Genomic DNA, 24,925 nt, shown 5'->3' with positions numbered 1-24,925 from the left:
CTATCTCCTACCTTCCCAGTCTCTCTATCTGATGTCTCTATTAATCTCATCTCTCCCCATCTCTGTCTCTGCCTGCTATCTCTGCCTCTCTCCACCTTGGTCCCTCTCAGTCTCTTGTCTCTTCCCATCTCTCAGCCCCATCTCCATTTCTATCCTCACATCTCCCTGTCATTCTCTCACTCCCTTCCATCTCTCTCTGTTTCTTGGTCCTTGTCACCCTCTTTGATCTGCTCAGTCTCTACCTGTGCTCTGTCAATGTCCGTTTCTGCCTCTTTGGTCCCGGTCCCTGTCTCTCCTGCTCTTTTTACCTCTCGGTAGATTTCTGAGAGAGCAATCTTTCTGACTTTTTCCTCATGGCCCCCCTGGTGCTTCCCTGAATCCATCCATGACCACCTCGCCTTGGTTGGATCCAACGCCCATCATTCCCTCCCCCACAGGCAGCCCTTTCCTCAGGGCCCCGCCTGGTGCCAGCCCCTCCACCTGTGGGGGGACTGCGCCTGGAAGCTGTCATGGAAGCCCTGCAGAGACAGCAGGCAGCCAGGCTGGCCCAGGGGGTGGGGCCATTGGCCCCTCCACACACACCACCACCACCAGCACCACCAGGGCCTTCCTTTCCTGGATCCCGGACCCTGGAGGCCCCTGAGAGGGAGTTGGGGGAGGTTGGAGCTGAGGAAGAAGAGGATGGCCAAGATGAGGAGGAAGAAGAAGCTGGGGCAGAAGATGAGGCAGCCGAGGAGAGCCGGCCAGGGACCCGGGGCAGCAGCTCACCTTCCAGCCAGCCCCCTGGACCTCATCCCCACGAGTGGACCTACGAGGAGCAGTTCAAGCAGGTAGGACCCTCTCAATGTCAGGCCCTCCCCCTTCCTACTCTTTGGGCAAAACAGAGCAAGGGGATTAATAGCACCGCCACCCCCACTGTGCTCTGCAGGATGGAAGGACAGAGATAGAGACCTGGAGAGAGACAATGGGAAGACAGGGAGAGACAGTGACAGGGAGGGAGAGACAGACACGCCGAGAGACGGAAAGAAGGCGCACACCGTGAGGTGCAGGAGCCACCCAGAAAAATGGAGGCCAACAGACTGAAGGCACTTGTTGTTGAGGCTGGAAGGGCAAGTGGGAGGGGTGTAGGAGTCTTCAAGAATTCTGAGGGAGGTGGATCTGGGAACTGGGGATTCCAGTGCCAGCACTATGCCACCTTCTCCACATCAAGTCACAAGGTCAGAGTCCAGGGACCAGTCGGGGTGTCCTGGGATGCCCACCTCTGTCTTTAGAAATGGAATGGAGGTTGCCACTCCTTTGGCAAGCTGATATCCACCTCGTCTCTTCCTTGTTCCCTTCTCCCCATCCAAATCCTCTTCCTGGCCTGAGTCCTGTGGGGCGACAGTTGCCACCCCATGATGACCACTGCAATCACTACAATCACAGTGGGACTGAAGGGCCCCTGGGCAGCTGAGAATGACAAGACCTTACTCACAGGGCCTTAATTTGAGGCTCTTCATCCCCGCAGAACCCATCTGGATGTTATTCTAAGTCACTACTCTAGGCTGTCATTAGAAGGTGTTATGCAGGGCACTGATTCTAGGTGTGCTATTCTGGTGGTGTTACTCATAGGGTGTTGGTTTGGGGTATTTTCCCGAAGTGTTATTCTGTGGTTAGACTCTGCGGCATTTGTGTAAAACTTGGACTGTTTCTCAGGGCTCTGTTGCTCTGGTGACTATTTCTCCTAGGTGTAATTCAGAGGCTTATTACTTGGAAGGCATGTGTGTTATCTACAGGTATCCATCTAAGACTTAGGGCTCAGTTCTTGTGGGAGTGTAGATCTAAAGGTGCATCCCTGGGGTTTGTTACTCATGGGTATTTTTTTAGTCTGAGTGTTCCTATTGGGGGATGGAGTGTTATCTGTCAGTGTTTCTCAGGGATTGTTACTTGGGTAAAAGACACTGTTACCTTAGAGATTGTCCCTCCTTGGGGTATTTGAGAGCTGATACTGGAAGTAGGTGACTGAGAAAGGGTGGGAAGATCCTTGGCCTTTCAAGTCCTCACCCTACAGGTCTTGGTTGGTCCAGAGCCATTGGCTCTGAGGCAGCTTCTGAAGTGGAGGAAACTGTTCCTGGAAGGAGATCAGACCAGAATGTGGGCTGAATGGCCCTAGGTTTCAATCCAGCTTTCCTGAGCATCCACCCTGCCAGAGGGATGGGTTAGAGGCATCTTTGCCCCTCATCCCCAGTCCCGGCACACAGACGTGTGAGCAGCAAGAAGCCCTTGCAGGAATGAATGAATGAATGAGTGACTCAGCCATATCTGTCAATTTCCTCAATGTAGAACACAGCACCAGTCTGACTTCCTCCCTGGGGCTCTGGAAGGCAGGCAGAACCTCTGCAGCTTTCTCTTCCCTTACTCCCCAGGTGGGTGGTGTTAACTGCCCAGGGCACCACGGCACTACTAGCCAGTAGAGGGTGTCTGTGTGTATCGGGGGGAAAAAAAAATGTCCCTACCTGCCCCCAGAGCAAAGAGCTCAGGGCTCTCTCAGAAAGTCTATGTTTCAGAACCTCCTTGCCCCTTCAGCTGGAGTCCTTTATCCGGGGGCTGGAGTTGAAGGGGGTCCCAGTGGGAGGGGGGCACAGAGCTGGGAAATAACCTCAGTTTTCCCCCAGCTGTACGAGCTCGATGCAGACCCCAAGAGGAAAGAATTTCTGGATGACCTGTTTAGCTTCATGCAGAAGAGGGGTGAGTAGGTTGATGTAAGGGAGGGACCCTCATGTACCAGGTTCAAGGAAGGGAAACCCCAGGGTTTAGTCCTCAGTTTGGGTCCTCTTTGCAGAGATCTGGGCTTGGCAGCACCTATCCTTTGGGTCCTCAATAGCATCTTTAACCTCTGACCCTGCCCCCCTTCTCCACCCGGGGATTAATTGGTGGGCAGTCCGCTGGCAGGTTAATGAGTGTGGGATCAATTGGGAGGGTGGGAGGATGAAGTGGTAGAGGGCTGGCCTGGGGTTTGGGGGTTTCCAGAATTGGGGGACTGGGAGTGCCTTGGTTCTCTTCCCTGGCCGTTCCTCCAGCCTTGTCTCTCCTCAGTTTCCCCTTGCTTCAGGCAGGAAACATCCAATGTGTTCTGCAGCAGGAAGGACTGGAATTAGACCGAAGGAAGGACTTCTCGAGGGGTAGGAGGTGCTGTGGAGGAGAAGGCATTCCTTTCCAGAAATCTCAGAGCCAGAAGTGAATGAAACAAGGGTCCATGAAGGGATCAGGGTGGGCGGCAGTCCATCACTTCAGCTTCTCCCCAGATTCATGGGTCCAGAAGACTGACTCATTATCTCTCTCTACAAAGCTAATTAACTCACTCCTAGAGTGGCCTGATAAGCCGCTAATTAACTGGCTGCACTGGCCCCCCTCCCTTAGTGCAGCTGGCAGCCAAAATCCCTCAGACCCCCACCCCAGGGCCAGGCCAGCACCCTGCGCAGGTCCCTTCCCAACCAGGGACCCTCAGTGGGGCTCCAGGGCCTTTTGCTCCCCAGGAAGGCTGGGTCATTCTGATCCCAATGTCCCCTCCCTGCCCCTTCCTCCTGGTATCTCCTCCACTGGGTGGGGTAGTGTGGTCTGAGCAGATCCCAGCCCCCTCTTCCCCCCAGCTCTGCCTCCCTCAGGTCCCTGCCTTACTCTGCTCCCTGTGCGGGGGAGGGGGTCCCGCGGGGCCGATAATTTCCCCCCATTAATCAGACCGCAGCTAATTGTTCGGGTCCAAAGGCGGCAGCGGAAGGGGCCGAGATCGGTAAGGAATTAACTGGGGCCCATCGCTCAGCGCAGACAGGCCCCTTTGTCAGGACCGGCCGGTGGGGGCGGCGGGGACTGCGGAGTTGGCGAGCCGCGGCTGGGCTGCTTCTTCCATTCACCATCCCCCGGCCTCTGCAGCCACCCGGGGGCCGCTGCTTAGAGGAGTCTAGCTCTTCAGCACTGTCAGGAAGTCCTTCCTATGGTCTACCCCAGGGGGCGGCAAACTGAAGCCAGGAGGCCAAATCTAATCGCCCACGAGAAAAGAAAGGGGTTTCACATTTTTAAATATGGGGAAAAATTTGAAAGACGAATAACCTTTCTGGACGTGTGAAATTTGAATTTAAGAGTGTGTAAATAAAGTTTTATTGGACTAGAGCCGCGTTCATTCCTTTAAATATCCTCTATATTCTATTCCTTTAAATATCCTTTCAGCCTGCAATGGCAGAGTGGAGTAGCTCTAAGAGACTGGCCCGGAAAGCCTAAAACGTTTACCATTTGTTTGGCCCTTTACAGAAGAAGTTTGCCACCCCCTAGTCTAGCCTCCCGTCCTTCCTGCTACAGCCGAGGCTCTGGGGACTGTGGACCCCGCCTGCAATCCCACCTCCCCATCGCCAGGGCTTCCAAGACAGGTCCAGGCAGCCGATTCCTCCGCTCTCTGAGGACGCCGGCAGACAGGGTCTTAGTGTCCTGACTCTCTGCCCACCCCTCATCAGGGACACCCGTGAACCGTGTGCCCATCATGGCGAAGCAGGTGCTGGACCTGTACGCGCTGTTCCGCCTGGTGACGGCCAAGGGCGGTCTGGTGGAAGTCATCAATCGCAAGGTGTGGCGGGAGGTCACGCGCGGCCTCAGCCTGCCCACCACCATCACGTCGGCCGCCTTCACTCTACGGACCCAGTGAGGCCAGGCGCGCGCGAGCGGTGGGAGCGAGGCGCGGGAGCTGGGGGCTGGGGGCTTGGGGGGCCCCTCGAGGGTTCTTGTCCGGATGTGAGGCTTGATCAGCTGGGCCCAGCCTCTCATCCCACCCCACCCCACCCTCTCATCCCACCCCACCCCACCCCACCCCGTCCGCTCCTAGGTACATGAAGTATCTGTACCCGTACGAATGCGAGACGCGAGCCCTCAGCTCCCCTGGGGAGCTCCAGGCCGCCATCGACAGCAACCGGCGCGAGGGCCGCCGTCAGGCTTACACTGCAGCCCCGCTCTTCGGCCTGGCTGGGCAACCACCTCGGGGTACTCCTGGCCCCGCCCCTGAGCCCGGGCCCGCCCCGCCCACGCCCACGCCCGGCCCACGCCCTGCTCATGGCCCCGCCTCCGGCCTGCCGGCCCACGCCTGCGCGCAGCTAAGCCCGAGCCCCATTAAGAAAGGTGCGAGGGGAGAGCGGCTGAATTTTGAGGGTCTCTGAGACCTAGAGGGGTGCTGAGATAAAGGGAACATTAAAATGTGGGAACTCTGAGGTCTGGGAGGCATCGAAGTATGAGGACAGATGGGCACTGAGGTTTGGTGCATGCTAAGGTTTAGGTGTTGTGATGTTTGGGATCAGTGAAACGTTGGGAGCTCTGGGGTATGGGTTACCGCGCGGTGTGGGGCTGAAGCTCAGGAAAAGGTCCTTTATCCAGAGCAGCTTCATTCCACACCTGTTCACTGATGGCTTCTATCTGCATGTGGTTTATGCCTGCTATTTTTCCTGGATTATTTAACAATCAAAAGCAAGGAAATCCCCCTGATTGGACCAACCCAGTCAGGTATATTGGCCTTTTTGAGCTCTCCAGCTTCAGAGCCTCTACGCTGAGACTGGATGGGAGGGGAGATAGAATTTGGTGCTTGAACTTGGGTAACCTCCCTTGGTCCCAGGCCTGTGGGGAGAACTAGATGTGAGGACAGAGTTGTTTGGGCCAGGGGAGCTAAATGATCTGTTTTTTTCAGAGGAGAGCAGAATTCCCACCCCTCGACTGGCACTGCCTGTGGGCCTGGCCTTTGGACCTGCACGTGAGAAGGTGGCACCAGAGGAACCCCCAGAGAAGAGGGCTGTGCTGATGGGGCCCATGGACCCACCTCGACATGGCGCACCCCCCAGTTTTCTGCCCCGTGGCAAGGTTCCCCTTAGGGGTGAGGAGGGACTTGTTGCTGAGAGGGCTTAGGGCCTGTGCAATGAGGGAGGACAGACCCATCACCCAATAGGCATTGGAGGTGGGGCAGATAGATCCCTCAGTAGACACTTCTGTGATTACAGGTGTGGGGCTGAAGTGGGATGGGGGCTGTCTACAGGAATGGAGGGGGGAGCTTGTAGCTGAAATCTAATTCCCCAAAATGTGACTTCCCTGCTCCCTCCGGGACAGAAGAGCGGCTGGATGGGCCTCTCAGTCTGGCAGGCACTGGTATCAGCAGTATCAACATGGCGCTAGAGATCAACGGGGTGGTCTACACTGGTATGGGTCCTGCAGGCTGTTTCTGTTCGCATGAGGTCAGGGGTATTTATGCCGGCATGGAGGTTTTCGACTTTCTCTACTAGCATGAGGTTCAGGGATATCCAAACCTGCATGGGTAACATGGGGTTCAGGGATTGCTACACTGGCCTGGATTAAAGGGGGTGTCTACATGGCATGGGGTCCAAGGCATGACCTCTCTGGCATGAATACCATGGGATGTCTTATCATGGGCTTGTGTATCAGTGTAAATGTTTCTTGTTTACGTGTTGGAGGGTATCTGTATTGGCACAAGAGTCTCTAACTGACTCAAGGGACTTGTCCTCATTGGTTGTGACAGGGCTCTGTGTCTGATGTTCTAGCAATCAGGACACTGACTTTTGTTTCCCTCTTCTATTTCTTTGCCTTACATTTTCCTGCTTGTCTTTGCCCTCTACCAATTCCTCATCTCTTTGCTAGGTGTCCTCTTTGCCCGTCGCCAGCCTGTACCAGCTTCCCAGGGCCCAAGCAACCCTGCACCCCAACTCCCAACAGGGCCCCCTTCCAGCACCTCACCCTGATAACTCTTACTTGAAATTGAGAGTCCCGACCCCATTGCTGAGGGGGAAGGAGACGCATTCTTCCAGGGTGCCCATTCTAGGACCCAGCCCTGGGAGGTGACCACTACCCACCCCACCCCCCACTGCCATATGGACTTCAAGCCAAAGAGATTTCTTTTGATGTTACATCTACCTCATTGCAAAAGGAGGGCACTTCCTTCCTGGCAAACTCCAGCAGCATCTACCAAAGAGTTCTTCCCCCAATAATAATAAGAGTTCTTCCTATCATCTCCTCATGTGCTCCCCTGTGCCAACGTTATCTCTAGAACTCCACCTCTTCGAGTCAGACCTGCTTCTTTTCAGGAGCCAGGTGAAGGGATGGGTTGGGTTGTTGTGAAGGAGATGTCCCTCAGTTCATATCTGGATAATAAAGCTGCGATCCCTCCCTCTCCGGTGCTTCCTCTCCTTCTTGTTTGGGTCTGTGGGTTGGGGAGGAAGAGGAATTATGTGGTATACACAGGCTATGTTGGGCCAGGGGTTTTCAGAGAGGAAGACAGAATAGCAAAGGCCATGAATAGGAGAACTCAGTCTCATGAATCAGACTGCCTGAGTTCAAATCCCGACTCTGCCACATCGGTACAGTGTTGAGTGTTCTTGGGCAAGACGCTTAATCGCTTGAACCTTAGAAGATTTCAAAAGATTCCAAAAGTATCTCACAGGACTTCCTACTACTCTATGGGAATGGACCAATCTTACAATAATGGGTATACTTATATGTGCAACCTCGGGGAAAGGGCAGGGGAAATCTCTCTGGTACCCTGGAATTGGAAGAAGAGAGGCAAAGTTCGTCTTGACAAGCAGGGGCTCGAAATTAGCGCCTGACAGGTAGCCGTTGCCTAGGTTACCAGGCAGCTTTTCGTTGGCCCTGCCTGCCACTTCCGCATCGAAAGGCTGAATCGTGGCGTCACTTCCTATATGCAAGGGCTCCTGTCCACTCGGATTGGCCCGCCTTCTCTATTTGGACGGATGTCCTGCCCTCTGGCTATTCCTGGCTGGGACGGGACAGCGGGAGCTATGGCGGCTGTGACCGATGTGCAGCGGCTACAAGCCCGTGTGGAGGAGCTGGAGCGCTGGGTGTACGGACCAGGCGGGTCTCGCGGTTCGCGGAAGGTGAGCGATCTTGGGTCCAGTGGTTCCTCTCTGGCGCAAAGCAAGAGCGGCCTATTGGCCTGGTCCTGGAGATGGATGCTGCAGCTCCAGCCCCGTTGCTCGCAACTAGGCCATTGAAATAGCAAAGGTCCGAAACCTCCCAGAGCATATCGGACCCTCGGGATCCATTCCCATGGAGGGCACTGTGGGCTTGAGGTGGGCTCAAAGAGGAGACTCCGTCTTTACCCTCGCGGGATAGTTGGGGAGACCTAACACACTCGAGAAACTGACTAATGAGTAAGAGCTTTCAGTAAGAGCCGAAGCCACAGTGAAAGGGACGTTGTGGAGCCTTGCCTAATTGCTAAGTGAATTGTGCAAAGAGAGGTCCATAAGACCCCAAAAGAATCAGACCAGAGATGGATAAGGAAGGCTCCAGGGAGTTAGGGGTGAGGTCTGAGAGGGCCAGGATTAGGAGGGGAAAGGATTGAATACTGAGTGTTCAGATATGGACTGACACTCCTTCCCTGTAGTGGCTGAGTTTTGACAGCTCACTTCCCGTCCATCCCCGTTTTAAACTATGGAAAAACCTTTCACTGAAGGTGGCTGTATCGGGCATACCCTGGAGTTAAGTGCCTCAGAGGTAATGACGTCCATTCGTACACTGCTTGTGGTATTAGCTGTCACCAGATTGTGTCCCATTTGAGAACTGACTTCTCAAAACAATTTTTCCCTTTGACATCTATGATGCAAATCCTCCTGATTTTCCTCCTGTCTCTCTGGCTGCTTTTACTCAGTCTTATTTGCCTCCTCATATATCTGATCCTTGAATATCGGCATTCCTTACCCTCTAACCTAAAACCTGTGTGAGATCATTCACTTTCATAGTCTCTCCCTCTATTCAACCCTTTAATACTGGAATTCCTCACCCTCTACCCTTAAAGCCTAGATCAGTTCAGCCAAGAGGAAGGGATCAGCTAATATATAGTATGTGCTAGTGCCCCATAAACTCTAAAGTAGTTCATTACCTCCCCAATCACACATGAAACTCTCTGAGGGGTACATGATTATCTACCCCTTCATACTGAGGATTCCCAGAAGGTGGAGTTGGATCTCTTAATACAAGAGAAGGCGGTGATTGCCGGGACAAGGAAGTTTGGAGTCTGAGGAAATGAAGATTCTTTATCTCTTCCAAGCCTCAAGCCAAGTGGTAAATCTTGGAATTAACTTCCACTCCCATTATAGGTGGCTGATGGCCTGGTCAAGGTGCAGGTGGCTTTGGGGAACATCGCCAGCAAGAGGGAGAGGGTGAAGGTTCTGTACAAAAAGAGTAAGTGTTTCCATGAGGTGCATGCCCGCCCTCCTTCCCAAGCCTATGCTTCCTGGTTCCCTGCCCAGGCCCTTCAGCCCAATAGGTCACTGGAGTTTCCCTTTGGGGATAGCAGGTGAAGACATTTAGCTGATGAAATGGTGAATTGGGGTATGCTTTCTACTTTGTGGTTAAACCCCAAGCCCATGGCAATGTCCTAAGTTATAAGATAAGAGCTCTGCCTAAAAGGTCTGCTGGGGAAGAAGAGAGGAGGAGTATGGAATTTCCATAGGCAAGGTTCAGAGGCAGGAAAGAAATCAGGCACTGAGAGCCCCAGCCTTGGTTCAGCCAGGCCTTTTTGATTATGTCAGAGCTAGCAACCAGTATTCTCGCCTGGAGAATTCCTGTGGACAGAGGAGCCTGGAGGGCTGCTGTCCATGGGGTCACACAGAGTCGGACATGACTGAAGCGACTTAGCATGCATGCATGCATTGGAGAAGGAAATGGCAACCTGCTCCAGTATTCTTGCCTGGAGAATCCCAGGGACGGAGGAGCCTGGTGGGCTGCCGTCTATGGGGTCGCACAGAGTCGGACACAACTGAAGCGACTTACCAGCAGCAGCAACCTGTTCAATAACTAGAAATCAGATAAAGTTCTGGGATGTCTTGGTGGCACAGAGGGGCAAGGTACCTTCTACCCTTGAAGACAGATCAGTGAAAATGCTGAGGGCCCTAAGGTATTGGAGGCAATTGTGTTCCCAGCTGTAAAGTTTGACTCTGGCCAGAAGGATGGTTAGATAGCATCACTGACTCAATGGACATGAATCTGAGCAAACTCCTGGAGATAGTGAGGGACAGGGAAGCCTGGCATGCTGCAGTTCATGGGGTCCAAAGAGTTGGACACGACTTAGTGACTGAACAGCAGGTGATCAGAGGGAAGAGACAGGGAAGTGGGTGTGGGGGCCTGGTGGACCCTGTGGGTATCAGTTCCTCACTCAAGGATCTCCCCAAGGCTGACCCTTCCCCTGATATTCTTCCTTCACAAGACTGATCCACAACCTTATTCCAGTTTCCATCTTGTTACTTTTCTAGTTGAAGACTTGATCAAATACCTGGATCCTGAGTACATTGACCGCATTGCCTTACCTGATGCCTCCAAACTGCAGTTCATCTTGGCAGGTAGTGCTGGATAGGATGTGCACATGCATTTGGGGGAAGCTGGGCACAGAGATGGCCTCCTTCTCAGTCCTCTCCTGGATGGAGCCTGGGAAGCTGCTCTCTGGAATCTGGACCAGAGTGCCAGCCACTGTGGAAGCGACTCTGGTGTTCTATCTTTGGCATGCCTCTAGGATTTTCCTTCAGAATCTTCCTTACTTCTGCTCAGTAGACACAGAGCTTCTAGGAAAGGGTAGGGGCAGAGAGCATTGCTGTGGGAGAGATGAGGCTATAAGCATGGGTTTCAGCATCTTGCAGGTGGGAAAGTGCTGGGATTTCAGAGTTCTAGGCAGGAACTGTTGTCTTAGCAATGTTTGCTTATCAGTTAGTTAGCTACTCCACAAGGTATGGTTTGCCATCACCTGTGTTTGTTCATGCATTCACTCGTCTGCTGTGATCCAGACTATCCTAGGTGTGAGGTATATAGCGGTGAACAAGAACATGCCTGAACCACTGCTGTGGCTCAGGCACCAAGTTCAGGAGGTCTTTTCCTGCACTGATTCTTGAGTCCAGCCTCTCCACCCCTTCCTGTGGTGCTGTCTCAGTGTTCATCCCCTGGCATTTGAACAGTTTCCTAAGTCCTCTTCTTTTTTATTTATTTATTTTTTCTTCTTTCTTTTTTTTTCCTTTGCTTATTCCTAAGTCCTTTTCTTGACCCTAGTTTCCCACTTCTTGCATGTGGCTCACTATCATCTTCCCAAAACACATTTCCAGCATGCCACAGTGTTTACTTTGGAACCTCAGCGTGTGTGTATCTTTCTCTTCCTACTAGGATAAATTCCTAATTCCTTAGCCTACCATTCAAAGCTCACTGTAGACTGCCAGATCTCCCCTCCCATCTAGCTGTTTTTCCTGTGCTCTCCTTGTTCCAGTTCAGCCTATTGAATTCTTTTTCCTCTACTGATTGACATGCATTCTTGCCATCAGATGACTGACATAACAGTCCTTCCTTCTTGAATGCCCTTCCCACTCGATAGTCATTGAAACCCCCTGTGCACAGGGCCATCCCATTCCTGCTGTGCTTGTCACTGGACTCTCCTGTTACTATCCCAGCTCTCCAGAAACTTGTAATTGTGCCTCTCTGATCCACTGAGCACTACCTGCCTGGTATCTCCCACAAGTATCCTCTTTCAGACCTTCCTAGGAGCCCTTGGGTACTTCAGGTCTGAAGTACTTTGTCTCCTGTGGCCTAGGAGGGGCTCTCTGAATTTGTGGATAGGAGGCCATAGGGAGAGGCCTCAGAGTTAAAACTTGGAGAAAGGTCGGATTTGGAGGCACTTAGAGGCTCCTTGGGCTCAAGATAGGTCAGACCAGTGGCATCCAGGAGAGGTGGAGGCAGACTGGGGGAGTGTGCACAGAAAGAAGGGGGCAGTGGGCAGAGTGGCTGCCCCCGGCTCCAGGACTCAGTCCTCTCCCTGGCCTGGTCCCCAGCTCCTTGCCTGGGAGTGGCCGTGCCTGGGCCCGCCTCACTGCTACTCTTTGTCTGTTCATGCCGCAGAGGAGCAGTTCATTCTCTCGCAGGTTGCACTTCTGGAGCAGGTGGAGGCTCTGGTGCCCATGCTGGACAGCACTCACATCAAAGGTACCTTCTGGGGTTGCATCTCTACTGCTCTACGTGGGGAGGTAGGTGGATGGGCAGGACTTCCCTGGGCTCAGGCTGGCCCTGCTCCTTGTCTTTGCCCTCATCTGGGGGTACTGGCCACCTGTACTGGGATTAAAATTGCCAGGGCAGAGAGCTCAGCTTCAGAACTCAGGCAGTTTGGCCCTAAGGACACTCAGGTAAGCCCAGTGGCCTCCCACTCTAGGATTCCTTCTGTTTTCTACCCTACCCCTCAGCATCTGTCCTTCAGGGTGTTGCAGAAGCCAAGTTTTACTGTTAAGAGTCCCTGCGGGGGGACGGTGGAGGGGGGGAGGTGAATGTGTGTGAATTCTTCCTGCCGCACTGCCTAGGGCAGTCCCTGGGCCGGGGATTTTGACAAGCAGACAGTGACTTTAATTGAATCCAGATATCCATCTTGTCTGTCTCTGGAGGTATTTTTCCCAGCTCCCCCTCCCTACCCCTGATCAGTTTCCTGCTGAGCATCTGACAGCCTGAAGCTGTGGGCTCAGCATGGTGGCTGAGCCTCTGGGTGTTGGGTTCCAGGTGACCAGCTTAGGGACTTTGCATTTGTCCTCAGCCCACCTGCAGGCTGCCTGTTCCCTATTCCCGGCAGCTCTGGTCCTGCTGGGCTGAGAGCAAAGGAACAGATCCTATAATAATCAAAGCTTTCATTACCAGCCCTGCTCACAGCACTGTGTTGGGTATATGGAGCAACTCTGGGAACCCCAGGGTTTTGTCTTCTAGGGGCCTGTATCTTCCCCTCCCCTTTGGGTCCTAGAGTAGGACTAGAGTGGGCAGGGAGCCCCACCACCACCACCTCTGGCTGTAGCGGTCGATGAAGCTGGCGTTTGTTTAGCTTCTCCACTCAATACTCTAATCCTGCCGAAGACCTAATAGACTATTGAGCAGTCCCAGGGGAAGGCACAAGCATCATTGGGCAGTGTGCATTGTGTTTTACAGCTGTTCCTGAGCATGCCTCCCGCCTGCAGCGCTTGGCCCAGATCCATATCCAGCAGCAGGTACGGGAGGGGAGAGGCCAGGTGGGAAAGTAGAGGTGGTGAGGCTCCTTGTCCCCACCCCTGCCTCCTGGGGAAGTAGCCTCAGGAGCTGATGTCAGCTTCAGGGGAAACTTAGGGTTTCTCCTTCGTCTTGCATGCATCTTCCAGAGGGGAAGGGACTTGCCTAGGGACTTGCCTCCCAGAATAGGATTATCCTGAGACACCAGAAGATTGATGTTGGGAGGTACCCAAGAATTCCTGGGGATGATGTGTCCTTGACCATAGGTAGAGGAGCTGTTTTTTCACTATTGCCAGGCTCTAGTGTGAAGTTCAAAGAGGGTTCAGATATAGGGGACAGGGGAGAAGGAGGCATATACCAGTAGGAACAGGTCTTTAAATGTGTGGTTCGCTCCCTCTTCCATCAGCCTCAGGACTGCAGTTAGGCTACCCATAGCGGAGCCTAAAAGTGCCTCTGTAGAAATTTGCTCCTTTTAGCTCTGAGGTTAAACATTACCTTTTCTGAGGAGCGAGGGTCCCTGATGAGGCAGGCAGTGGGGAGCGTGGGCTCTGTCTAACGCCTTTCTTTGCCCCACAGGACCAGTGTGTGGAGATCACTGAGGAGTCCAAGGCTCTCCTGGAGGAATACAACAAGACTGTATCCTTTCCGCTCAGCTGGGCCCCTGAGGAGTGCTGTATGGAGCCTTGCCTTTTATTCCATTCCTAGTTCTGTCTCTCATCCCATCCCAACCAGTCTGTCTGTTCTCCAGCTCCCCCTGCCTTTAGGCAGAGGCAAACATCTCTCTTCTCCCTCTCTCAGATTCTCATTCTCACCTTGACCTGTGACCAGACAGTGCTTCTCTCCAAGCAGTTTGTGCAGTGGGATGAACTTCTCTGCCAGCTAGAAGCTGCCAAGCAAGTGAAGCCTGTGGAAGAGTGAATGGTGCTTCCCATCCCAGGGTGGGCTGGGGCAGCCAGGTTCCAGGACCTGTGCCAGCCTGCCCTTGTAACAGAGCAGAAAAGAGGTGGCTCTGTATTTATTGGATTCAAGACCTACCTGGCTGCACTCAGTGGGGGCTCTGAGGTCAGAGGTCTGGTTACTTGAGATTTGCTCTTTGCACCTCCTCCCCTCATCAGTGTCCTGTTCCAGTGACAATAAAACTGTAGAGATCACTGCAGGAGTGTGTTAGCTTCCTGGTCTTGGATGGGTATGGTGGTGGGGATGAGGGTGGTGGAGGCCAGAGTTGTCCATCTTCCTAGGAGTTGGACCACCAGCTATACTCATGCTAGTCTAGCTTTCTGGGAGATATAGAGCTCTCAGGATGAATGCTCTCATTTGCTTGATGTGAGGGGAATATTTGGTTTTGTATCCATTTATGCCACATTTACCAAGTACACTCTAAATGTCAGATGCCATACCAGGTGGGGAGGTCACAGGTAGGGTCCACCTGATCCCTGCCCTGTACAGGATAGCTGGGGAAACAGTGATGGAAAAGGGGAGGGAACCGTGTGGCACAAGGGTTCTTTGGGGGCACAGAAGAAAAAGGGATGTGGCAGGTAGCCCTGGAGAGTGATATGCAGGGTCTTTGAGAACCAAGGAAGCAGCACGTGCAAAGGAGAGGGGAGCCTCTCCTGGTGCTATGAGAGAAAAGGGGAGTCTAAAAGAGGATGCAGAGGGCTTTGGGGCAGGGGCAGGGCGGGGCGGTGGTGCGGCTGGAAAGGAGGGAGAGTTGGCATATTAAAGAGCGGAGAAACCAATGGCACCTCACTCCACCAAGTGTTTGCTGTCCCCTTGTGGTCTCCGGGACTGCTGCGGCTCCAGGCCCCTTTACGTCGGCCTGCCTGCCACCATACCGGCGCGGTCTCATTGGCATCTCAAATCCAACACGTCTGAAACTCGGAGCCATCCTAGACTCTTCCCTCCTCCATCCTAACAGTCGCCAAACCCACCTCGTAGTATCTTCCAACTTAATCTACTTTTCCCCATTCCCACTGCTGTCTCTCTGGCTCATTCTTTCAACAAATGCTTTAACAAATATTCGAGCATTTATTATAGGCGGGGCAACTTACGAAGCACCGCGGACATGCCCCCGGGACGTGCGGCCAGGAGTCACCAGAGGGAGACCCGAGAGCTGCGCACACGAACAGGTTTGATTTGCGCCTTGATGAAAGCCCCCCGTGGTTCGCCAGTGCCCACAGGGTGAGGTTAAAGTTCAGAACTCGGTGATCAAGGCTCTCGCCCTCGCAGCAGCCACATCACCCGGCACCTCTAGCTCTGGTCCAAAGAGAAACCCGCCACTCTGCCTCTGCTACTGCGGTGTGCTCAGCGGGAAACGCCCGCCCTGCATCTTCTAAGGGCCAAATCCTCCGCATCCTTCCGACGCGGACTTCGGACGCGGGCCTCCTCGGCTGGCCGCTCCTCTCACCCGCAGCGCTCTCTCCGTTCGCAAAGGAACGCTCCTTGCCCGGGGCAGAAGAGCGAAGTCACCCCGCGTGCTGCGGCTCCGCGCTTCTCGCGCCAGCTCACTCCTAGGCGTCGGGCACCTCTCAGTTTGCGAACCCGGCCCCTCAGGCCCCGCCCCGTCCGGCGTGCGCGGCCCCGCGACCTCGGCGCGCTCTCGGCCCGCGCCATCTTGGCTTCAGATCGAGCGTAGGGAGTGCGCGGCCGCGGCGGTGAGAGCCGGAGCTCTGCGGGGCGGGGGCGTCTGGAGGTGCGAGGAGGAGAGGGGAGGCCGGTTGCTGGGGCTCTGTGGTGGCCCGTGGCGGTGGGGACCGCGGAGCCCGGCCTCTCGCGGCCCCGACGCCAGGGGTGGCCCGAGCAGCCCTTGGCGTCAAGCCTCTGCTTCCCAGTGTATGAGGGACCCTAGGTTGGGGGGATCGACCCTGGAATCTCTGGATGAGAGAGGGGTGCCCGGCCCTTACCTCGGGGTCCAGGAGTTGGGGAGGGGATCGTTTCTGTCTCTGAGGAGCTTTTGGATGAGGGCTCTTGGCTCCGTTTGGGGGAGCATGGAGTGTGGGGGGGGCTTAGCCCTGCCCTCTGGGAGCACGAAGTGAGGCGCCTTTGCCCTGTCACCCCGTGGGGAGCCCAGGGTGAGGAGCACTCAGCCTTGTGCTCAGGGAGTCTCGGGTGAGGGCCCAGACCCAGTCCCCAGGAGCCCCAGATGAGGAAGTTTCATTCCCAGTGCCAAGGAGCTAGAGATGGAGGGGCTTGGCCCGTGTTCAGGGTCGCTGGAGGGTTATGACCTGTCCAGAGGACTGGGGTACATCCGCCCCTAGAGGGAGGCAGGCATGACCCCTTGTCCTGGGGATGAGGGGTTTAAGGTCCCATATCTGGGAAATCTGGGCGGAGCAGCGCCCTAGGGAGGCAGGGTGGGGATGGCCTGGGACACCGTCCAGGTGTCCACAGTGCCCACCGTCCTCTGGCTTCCCTGCAGCAGGGCAGCGAGGCGGACACAACAGCAGGCTGGATGGAGCACTACCGGAAAGCTGGCTCTGTGGAACTCCCAGCACCTTCCCCGATGCCCCAGCTGCCTCCTGATACCCTGGAGATGCGGGTCCGAGCCGGCAGCAAGATCCGCAACCTCTTGGGCCTGGCGCTGGAGCGGCTGGAGGGCGGCAGCGCTCGCCACGTGGTATTCTCAGGCTCTGGCCGCGCTGCAGGCAAGGCTGTCAGCTGTGCTGAGATTGTCAAACGGCGGGTACCAGGCTTGTACCAGCTTACCAAGCTACACTTCCTGCAGACCGAGGACAGCTGGGTGCCTACCTCACCTGACACAGGCCTGGATCCCCTCACGGTCCGCAGCCATGTGCCTGCAGTGTGGGTACTGCTGAGCCGAGAACCCCTGGACCCCAATGAGTATGGCTACCAGCCCCCCGGGGCACCCCCTGACCTCGGGCCCACACCTGCCTCCAGCTGTGGCCCTCAGCCCAGAAGAAGGGCTCGAGACACCCGGTTCTGAGGACCTGTGGGCAAGCTGGCCTGAGTGTCTAGGATGGCTGTACCTTTGAGAAGCCTCTAACTGCTCAAGGTCTCCAACAAAACTTGAGTTTACGGAAGTGGGCCTCCCTGTCCTGCTTCCCCTTCCCTCTGGCTCCTGGAAAGGGACTTTCGTGAAGAGTGACAGGTGTGGAGTCTCTGCCAGGTTCTGGATTGCTTAAGAAGCAACATCCCAAGTCAGTGTGTAGGTCAACTTGCCACAGCATAAATAAAATACAATATTAGGTAGAGAAAGAAGGGTTACTTTGCCTTCTACATACAGTGCCTCTGATCTGTCTTCTGACAGAGATCCAAGGAGTGAGTTAGGAAATAAAGGCTCTGTCCATTTGTCTGATGAACGTCTGCTTGGCCTGCTGTGTGGAAGTGGGATTAAGGGAGTGGGAGTTGCTACCCTTGACCCCCAGGATCTCCCAGTCTGGAGACAGGAAAAGTAGGTTCAGATGGGTGCTGGGAGGATCTGGACTAAAGAAGCAGCCTCAAGCAGTAACCTGACTGTCTAGATCCCTGGGTAGCTGTCTGCTTCCTGTCTGGGGCTGGTTGAAGGACTCTGCATTTTTCTCCACCTGCAGCATAGAGACATACCTCATTTTGTTGCACGTCGCAGATACTACATTTCTTACATAAGAAGTAAAGTTTTGTGGCAAGCCTGCATTGAACAAGTCTGGCAGTGCCATTTTTCCAACAGTGTTCATTTTGTGTCTCTGTCACATTTTGGTAATTCTCAAAATATCTCAACCTTTAATCATTATTATATTTGTTATAGTGATCTGTGATGTTACTACTGTAACTCAGTGATAGCTCAAATGATGGTTAGCATTTTTTAGCAATAAAATATTTTAAAATTAAGGTATGTATGTAGATTGTTTTTTAGATGTAATTCTGTCACATTCACAATAGACTACAGTATAGAGTAAACATAACTTTTTTAACTACTGGGAAACCAATAAACTTCTGTGACTTGCACTATAGAGATCTTCCTTTTATTGAGGTGGTCTGGAACTGAACCCAAAATGTCTCTGAGGTATGCCTGTATTACAGTATAGCGGTTGAGATCATGGCCTTGGTCACCAGACTGCCTGGATTTGAATCCTGGTTCTTCCACTTACTAGGAAGTTACTGCTCTGTGCTTTAGTGTTCTCATCCATAGAACAAGATGTAGTGCTTGCCTCATAAGATTGTTATGAGGATTAAATGTAGAAATATACATATGATTCTCAGATATCACCTGGGCCTGTATACCCTCAGCTCTCCATATCTGTGGGTGTAGAACTCGTGGATACAAAGGGCTGATTGTACTCCACCTTTTTATTTAAGGGACTTGAGTATTTTGGTAAAAAAAATCCACGGGGGGTCCTAGAGGATACCCCTGAGGATACCGAGGGATGACTGTAAATGTTCATTGCCCTCATTATTAATGAGTCAGCTTATAAACATGCTTTTTCCTTAAAAACATAACCTCAATTCCACATTCCCCCTTCAGTTCTCACCCTTTTTTACCCCTAGCAGTTCCTTTTCTGTCTCACCTTGGCTGTAGACTCAGGTTCACCATGGACAGGTCAGGAGCATAAGGAGAGGCGAAGATTGCAGTGATAGCCAGGAGGCTACAGGAACCAGAGCAGGATCGTGGGCAGTAGTGGACTCAGTGAAGAGTTGAGCAAATTGGGTCTTCCACTGGATTTTATGTTCTCCATTGTGTCCACAGTTTGGGTGTCCAATCACTAGGAAAACACAAAGTGTGGACTCTTCTGGGACCATGTAGCAGGGTGGGCACAGCAGTTAGAGGGTGTTGAAGTGATGTCTGGCTGAGTCCAGGCAGGTGGGGTTGAAATATTGGGAGAGATGGAGTTAGGGGACTGGAGGCCTCAATAAGGGAGAGCAGGCATGAGGGGACCACAGGACCAGCAGGCTGTGGTCAAAACTTGGAACACTGCATCTTTTTCTTTCTAAGGTAAGTTGCCCAGAGTGGAGGGGTGAGAGATGAAGATTCAGGGCATACTAGGAAAGACAGAAAAACCCTCTGCAGCTTCCCAGCTGGGCCTCTCAACTGCAGAAGGTCATGAAGCATCTAATACCGTCATGGCTGTGGTCCTGACTCAGTGTCTTGGTACCAGCAACTGTCTGACTTAATCTCTACGTCTAACTGACGTTTTTTGCTCCCACTCAGCTTCTGCATATTGCCATTTCTCTAGACATCTCTACTTGCGTGTCCTTTACCATCAACAGTTCCCTGTGTATCATTGGTCCCCAGAGATGTGGGACCAGGCTTCCTGCAGACTATTGATTTTTGGCTCAGCATCCCGTCTTGATCCAGTGTGTGGCGGCCAGGGTGGAAAGAGCATGTGAACTAAGCGTGGTGACTATGTTGAGGGAGTGATTCAGTAAGGCAGCATCATAGGCTCTGGGATTCACAGGATGGACTCCCCACTGGGCAGCTCCTCATTAAGGCACCACCTGGGGTCTTGATGATGGCAGGGGGAATGTGGAGGGAAACTGAGCTGCAGTCAAAATTCCTTGAGAAGAACAGGATCTGCCACTACTCAGAGAATCAGGAGATAGGACACAGGCTGAGGGAGCAATGGCTAGTGAATCTGGGGCCTTTTCCCTCCTTGGCCACTTCGAGGGGCCCACGTGAGTCCTACCGGAGGAATGGCAGGGAGGGAGCCAGAGTGAGGCATTCAGAATGAGAAAGCATGACCAAGCTTAGGAGGGAGGGAGCATAAGTACTATGTACATTTGCCAATTCAATTTCTTCTCACTTTCTCCTTAACCTACTGTAATAGAGCTTCTTCCTCCATAACCTGTTAGAAAAGGTAATACCTTGGCACAAAAGGTAGGGAAGTGGAGATAGCTTTTTCAACAAACTATTGTGATGGGAGGAGAGAGATGATTCTGGGATACAGAGAGTTTTATTTGTTTATTTTTAATAAATTAGCAGAGACTAGTTTGTCGGCTGATGGGGGAAGCCAGTAGGGAAAGGAACGGAGATGCCGAAGAGTGTGGCTAACTCGGAATGAGACTCCTTGGGGTGATGAAAGGGAATGGGCCTTAGAACGGGGAGGTATGGGCCTCGCAAAGGGCAGAGGAGAGATGTCTGCCTGTAGCAGGAGGGACAGAGTTGAGGGTGACTATGCATGCAGGTGGGTATAGAGGTAAAGGTGAGACACGAGGGAGTTCAGAGTTCAGAGGCTTCTAATCTCAAAGCAGGAGTCCAGCTCTGCTGCTGAGAGTGGAACAAGGAGGCTGGTAGAGAGTTGTTTCAACTGGGGAAGACAGCCAGTGAGGTTTAGGAGGATGACCAGGCAGGGCTAGAAGCCCAGATGAGGTTTGTGACCATGAACTTGTAATATCATCAGTCAGAGTACACTCCAGCAGCACTCACAGGTCAAGTGAAGACTCAGAGGAAGCAGGAATAGTGAGACTGGCAAGACAGTGTATGTGAAGAAGGTCCAAGGAATCCAACCTAGGTTGGGAAAGAAGTGAAGATAGAAAGGGACAGGGGTCAGTGGCCTAGAGGTCCTTGTGAAAATGGGGTGGAGTGAGGTGGAGTATGTGAGAGAAGTGGGACAGAGTATCGTATGCTTCCCTGGTGGCTCAGAGGGTAAAGCGTCTGCCTGCAATGTGGGAGACCCGGTTCGATACCTGGGTTGGGAACAGCCCCTGGAGAAGGGAATGGCAACCCACTCCAGTATTCTTGCCTGGAGAATCCCATGGACGGAGGAGCCTGGTAGGCTACAGACCACGGGGTCCCAAAGAGTTGGACTTCATTTTCACTTTCATCACAGTGGTACCAGTTTCTAGGACACCCATAACAAAGGACCACCAACTGGGTGGCTTAGAACAACAGAACTGTTCTGTCTCACAGTTTTGGAGACTAGAAGCCCCAAATCAAGGCATCAGAGCCATTTCCCTCTGAAACCTGCCTGGGAATCCTTCCTTAATGTTTCCTCGCTTCCGGCATGCCAGCAGCCTTTGGTCTTGGCTTTTGGCCGCTTTCCTCCAGTCATCCATCTTCACATTGTCTTCCCTTTGTGTCTGTTTCTGTCTCCAAATTTCTCCTTTTTATAAGGACGCCAGTCATATTTGACTAGGGCCCATCCCAATGGCCTCATTTTAACTTACCTCTGTAAAGATCCTATTTTCAAATGAGGTCACATTGTGAGGTACTAAGGGTTAGGACTCCCACATATTTATGGAGGGATGCAATTCAACCCTTCATAGTAGCCAAAGGATGAAATGAAATCAGTGAGTTTGAGAGTTTTAGGAGCTGGCAGGACTTGATAGTGGGCATGAGAGTAGATACCTGGTGGTCTAGAGGGAAAGTCACTGAAGATGAGGTTGAGGAATTTAAGAGGCTGGGGAGGGCAATCATGGGTATGTTGAGGAGGCGGGAGCATCCCAGATAGAATGTGCTGAGCATTCTCACTACCTGCCTTAGAGGTGGCATGCACAGTGAGTCCCCTTGAAGCGGGGACTTCAGAACAATATGACCGGAGGAGCTATACACCTCCCACATGCAAGCAGGCGCCAAGTCCTGGCAATTTTGCTTCCTAGGTCTCTCCATTCCCACAGACTCTGGTGATTTGTGCCCATCGTTGTCTTACAACAGTCTCCTTGCTGGTCTCCCTGCTTCACTCCCCTCTGAGCTCTCCAACAGTCAGGGGACTAGCTGTTCCCTTTGTTTGGAATGCCCTGCCAGATACCTGCATGGCTATCTCCCTGCCTCCTTTAAGGCTTTGCTCAAATGTCACCTCAGTGAGGCCTGTTTTGACCATTCCACTTAAAACTGCAGTCAAGCACCTCTGATCTCCCTTATTCTGCCTTTTTTCTTTCTTACTTCCATGGCACAGTCCATCTTTGACTCAGTCCCCTTGGACCCAGGGCTCTGGCCACGCTAACTCCTCACTCTTCCCACTTGTCATGAGATTTTTCTGCTTCTGAGCCTTTGGTGTTGCCATTCTTTCTGCTTAGAGCTCATCAAGATTTTTCAAAGGACACCAGTTGCACTCCCTGTGCAGAGCCTAGCTCCTCACTCCCCACCATTTGCCTGGAGCTCCAGGATCAGCCCTGGTTTGACAGGACATAACCACACCCAGGTAATGTCTGGCTGCACTTTTGAGTTTGTCCACAAGATGGCATCATTTGCGAAGGAATAACCCATTCCTTCCCTTTGCAGGGTCTGTGCAGTTAGGACACGGAGAGGGTAGTCAAGGCTTGAAATTTGGCCTTCCATAGGCTTAGTGACCTCTCAGGGCTTCCCAGGTGGCACTAGTGGTAAAGGATCCGCTTGCCAATGCAGAAGACATAAGAAACTTGGGTTTGATCCCTGGGTCAGGAAGATCTTCTGGAGGAGGGCATGGCAACTCACTCCAGTATTCTTGCCTGGAGAATCCCCATGGACATCCTCAGAGGAGTCTGGCAGGCTACAGTCCATAGGGTCGCAAAGAGTCAGACACGACTGAAGCGACCTAGCACAGGCTTAGTGACTTCTCAGTTATTCAACAAATAGCTAATCATCACCCATAATGTGACAAATATAGTCACTGGGCTTGGAAGCTCCAGCCCCATGAAGGCTATAAGTCATATATATCAGTGATTTCATTATTGGTGTGATGAGTATAGAAATTAGGCAAGTTCATTAGACTTCAGGAGTTCAGAGTCCCTCATCCAGTCTTTAGGAACAGGCAAAGCTTCAAAGAGAAGGAGGTAGTGCCTATGTAGGATCTCGAATAAGAGCTATGACTATCCTGAGAGTCCAGTGGTTAAGACTCCATGCTTCCAGTGCACGGGATGCAGGTTCGATCCCTGATTGGGGAACTGAGATCCTGTATGGCATGTGGCATGGCCCCCCAAAAAAGCTGGAAGAAAAGTGGAAAGGATATTCTGTGTAAAGGGCAGGAATGAGCTAAGGCATAGAAGTGATGAGAGCATAGAAATGATCACTGGACTGTGAAGTTCAAAGCAGGGAGTATGAGGAATGAGGCTCAGTGGTGGGTGGGAGCCAGACTGGAAAGGCCTGAGTGCCTGGCTGAGGAACTTGCACGCTTTCTTGAGAGTGATAGAGTGTCGGGAGCCATTCTGGAATCACTGCCAGATGACAAAGTCACGGCACCACTCAAGAAGAAACTGCACAGCGGTTTCTCTCCAGGAGCGAAACCTTCACTCCTTCCTGTTTCTATGCTTCTGTTGTGGCTAGCTGTGTTTCTTTCTTTGTTGGCAGGATTTGAAGGGGCTTCTGTAGTGAGTTCACGAGAATCCAGGGGAAAAAAAAATGATCCTCTGTCCCAAGAAATATTCCCAAAATGATTAAGCCTACTGAGGCCCCTGGCTGATGGGTCCCTAACACTCAGCCAGGGAATAAGGCCATGTTCATTTGGAAAACAAGCCCTAAGCCTATTGTGACCTGGACTCATGAGGATATTATTATTGATAACTGGAAAATTTGGGTCATGTATCAGGGAAAATTACAGAAACTAAGCCAATTACCTTTTCTCAAAAAGATTGCGATGCTAGAGACATTTGTGCCCCCTAGAATCTAAGCGTAGACAGAAAGAAATATGTGAATTGTATTGTAAATGGTTTCAAGGTAGACTGCAAAAGACTTACCCATGCCAGAAATAGTCTTGTGGTATGTGGGTAGATGGTAAACAGACCACCACTGACAGTGGCTACACTATGAGAAACTCTTGACTTTAGATGCCACTATAGTGCTTATTCGCTGAAACAAGATGCTGTATTCGCTGAAGTAGCAGACTGTACGGAATAAGTCAGTTCAGTTCAGTCGCTCAGTCGTGTCTGACTCTTTGCGACCCCATGAATTGCAGCACGCCAGGCCTCTCTGTCCATCACCAACTCCCGGAGTCTACCCAAACCCATGTTCATCGAGTCGGTGATGCCATCCAACCATCTCATCCTCTGTCGTCCCCTTTTCCTCCTGCCCCCAATCCTTCCCAGCATTAGGGTCTTTTCCAATGAGTCAACCCTTCACATGAGGTGGCCAAAGTATTGGAGTTTCAGCTTCAACATCAGTCCTTCCAATGAACACCCAGGATTGATCTCTTTTAGGATGGATTGATTGGATCTCCTTGCAGTCCAAGAAACTCTCAAGAGTCTTCTCCAACACCACAGTTCAAAAGCATCAATTCTGCGGCGCTCAGCTTTCTTGACCGTCCAACTCTCACATCCATACATGACCACTGGAAAAACCATAGTCTTGACTAGACGGACTTTTGTTGGCAAAGTAATGTCTCTGCTTTTAAACATGCTGTCTAGGTTGGCCATAACCTTCCTTCCAAGGAGTAAGCGTCTTTTAATTTCATGGCTGCAGTCACCATCAGCAGTGATTCTGGAGCCCAAAAAAGTAAAGTCTGACACTGTTTCCGCTGTTTCCCCATCTATTTCCCATGGAGTGATGGGACCAGATGCCATGATCTTAGTTTTCTGAACGCTGAGCTTTAAGCCAACTTTTTCACTCTCCTCTTTCACCTTCATCAAGAGGCTCTTTAGTTCTTCTTCACTTTCTGCCATAAGAGTGGTGTCATCCGCATATCTGAGGTTATTGATATTTCTCCCGGCAATCTTGATTCCAGCTTGTGTTTCTTCCAGCCCAGCGTTTCTCATGATGTACTCTGCATATAAGTTAAATAAGCAGGGTGACAATATACAGCCTTGACGTACTCCTTTTCCTATTTGGAACCAGTCTGTTGTTCCATGTCCAGTTCTAACTGTTGCTACGGAATAAGTAGATGGAACAATATGATTTATGACATCATAGACCATGTTTTAGTAGAATAAAAATACGTTTGGGGGTAAATATGTAACCAAAATGTGACAAAGGACCAGGAAAAAACCTTCAACACATCTTAGAATCAGGGGATGTTGATCTGAACAGAAAAATACTGCAAGAGTCATTACGAAGAAAAACATGTGC

At 52.2% G+C, this 24,925-nt stretch overlaps 3 protein-coding genes and 1 long non-coding RNA gene across 12 annotated transcripts; 3 read left to right on the top strand and 1 right to left on the bottom strand.

Annotated features, from left to right (window-relative positions):
• Positions 1-509: 509 nt before the first annotated feature.
• Positions 510-7,186, top strand: ARID3C (AT-rich interaction domain 3C). 2 transcript variants are annotated; one of them, XM_081519632.1, is made up of 7 exons: positions 510-830; positions 2,655-2,727; positions 4,485-4,668; positions 4,850-5,139; positions 5,699-5,881; positions 6,112-6,201; positions 6,658-7,186. In XM_081519632.1, exons 1-7 carry the CDS (start codon positions 510-512, stop codon positions 6,756-6,758), a joined length of 1,242 nt encoding a protein of 413 aa, XP_081375758.1. In that variant the 3' UTR covers positions 6,759-7,186. The 2 variants fall into 2 exon arrangements, with proteins under 2 accessions (XP_081375758.1, XP_081375761.1); XM_081519635.1 differs by lacking the exon at positions 5,699-5,881.
• A 605-nt stretch (positions 7,187-7,791) lies between these two features.
• DCTN3 (dynactin subunit 3) lies at positions 7,792-14,179 on the top strand. Of its 5 annotated transcripts, none has more exons than XM_081519879.1 (7): positions 7,792-7,907; positions 9,129-9,213; positions 10,284-10,370; positions 11,905-11,988; positions 12,967-13,025; positions 13,600-13,659; positions 13,856-14,179. In XM_081519879.1, exons 1-7 carry the CDS (start codon positions 7,812-7,814, stop codon positions 13,904-13,906), a joined length of 522 nt encoding a protein of 173 aa, XP_081376005.1. In that variant the 5' UTR covers positions 7,792-7,811; the 3' UTR covers positions 13,907-14,179. The 5 variants fall into 5 exon arrangements, with proteins under 5 accessions (XP_081376005.1, XP_081375990.1, XP_081375999.1 ...); XM_081519864.1 differs by having other exon boundaries at positions 13,852-14,179; XM_081519873.1 differs by having other exon boundaries at positions 13,600-13,696; positions 13,822-14,179.
• Positions 14,180-15,642: 1,463 nt separating this feature from the next.
• On the top strand, positions 15,643-17,332 carry RPP25L (ribonuclease P/MRP subunit p25 like). Of its 4 annotated transcripts, none has more exons than XM_081520017.1 (2): positions 15,643-15,674; positions 16,439-17,332. In XM_081520017.1, exon 2 carries the CDS (start codon positions 16,469-16,471, stop codon positions 16,958-16,960), a length of 492 nt encoding a protein of 163 aa, XP_081376143.1. In that variant the 5' UTR covers positions 15,643-15,674; positions 16,439-16,468; the 3' UTR covers positions 16,961-17,332. The 4 variants fall into 4 exon arrangements, with proteins under 4 accessions (XP_081376143.1, XP_081376138.1, XP_081376132.1 ...); XM_081520012.1 differs by having other exon boundaries at positions 16,436-17,332; XM_081520006.1 differs by having other exon boundaries at positions 15,643-15,712.
• On the bottom strand, positions 16,435-24,697 carry LOC145517571 (uncharacterized). The gene is made up of 2 exons (XR_014062163.1): positions 23,602-24,697; positions 16,435-18,716 (listed from the first exon to the last, which is right to left on the bottom strand). It is a non-coding gene; the product is annotated as an uncharacterized LOC145517571 (long non-coding RNA).
• Positions 24,698-24,925: the final 228 nt, after the last annotated feature.

Source organism: Giraffa tippelskirchi, chromosome 1 (assembly GCF_054371585.1).
Source record: "Giraffa tippelskirchi isolate mGirTip1 chromosome 1, T2T-mGirTip1v1.2.pri, whole genome shotgun sequence".
NCBI classification, from domain to species: domain Eukaryota; kingdom Metazoa; phylum Chordata; class Mammalia; order Artiodactyla; family Giraffidae; genus Giraffa; species Giraffa tippelskirchi.
Note: the sequence above shows the minus strand (reverse complement) of the source record. Positions and strands in the feature narration are given on the sequence as shown.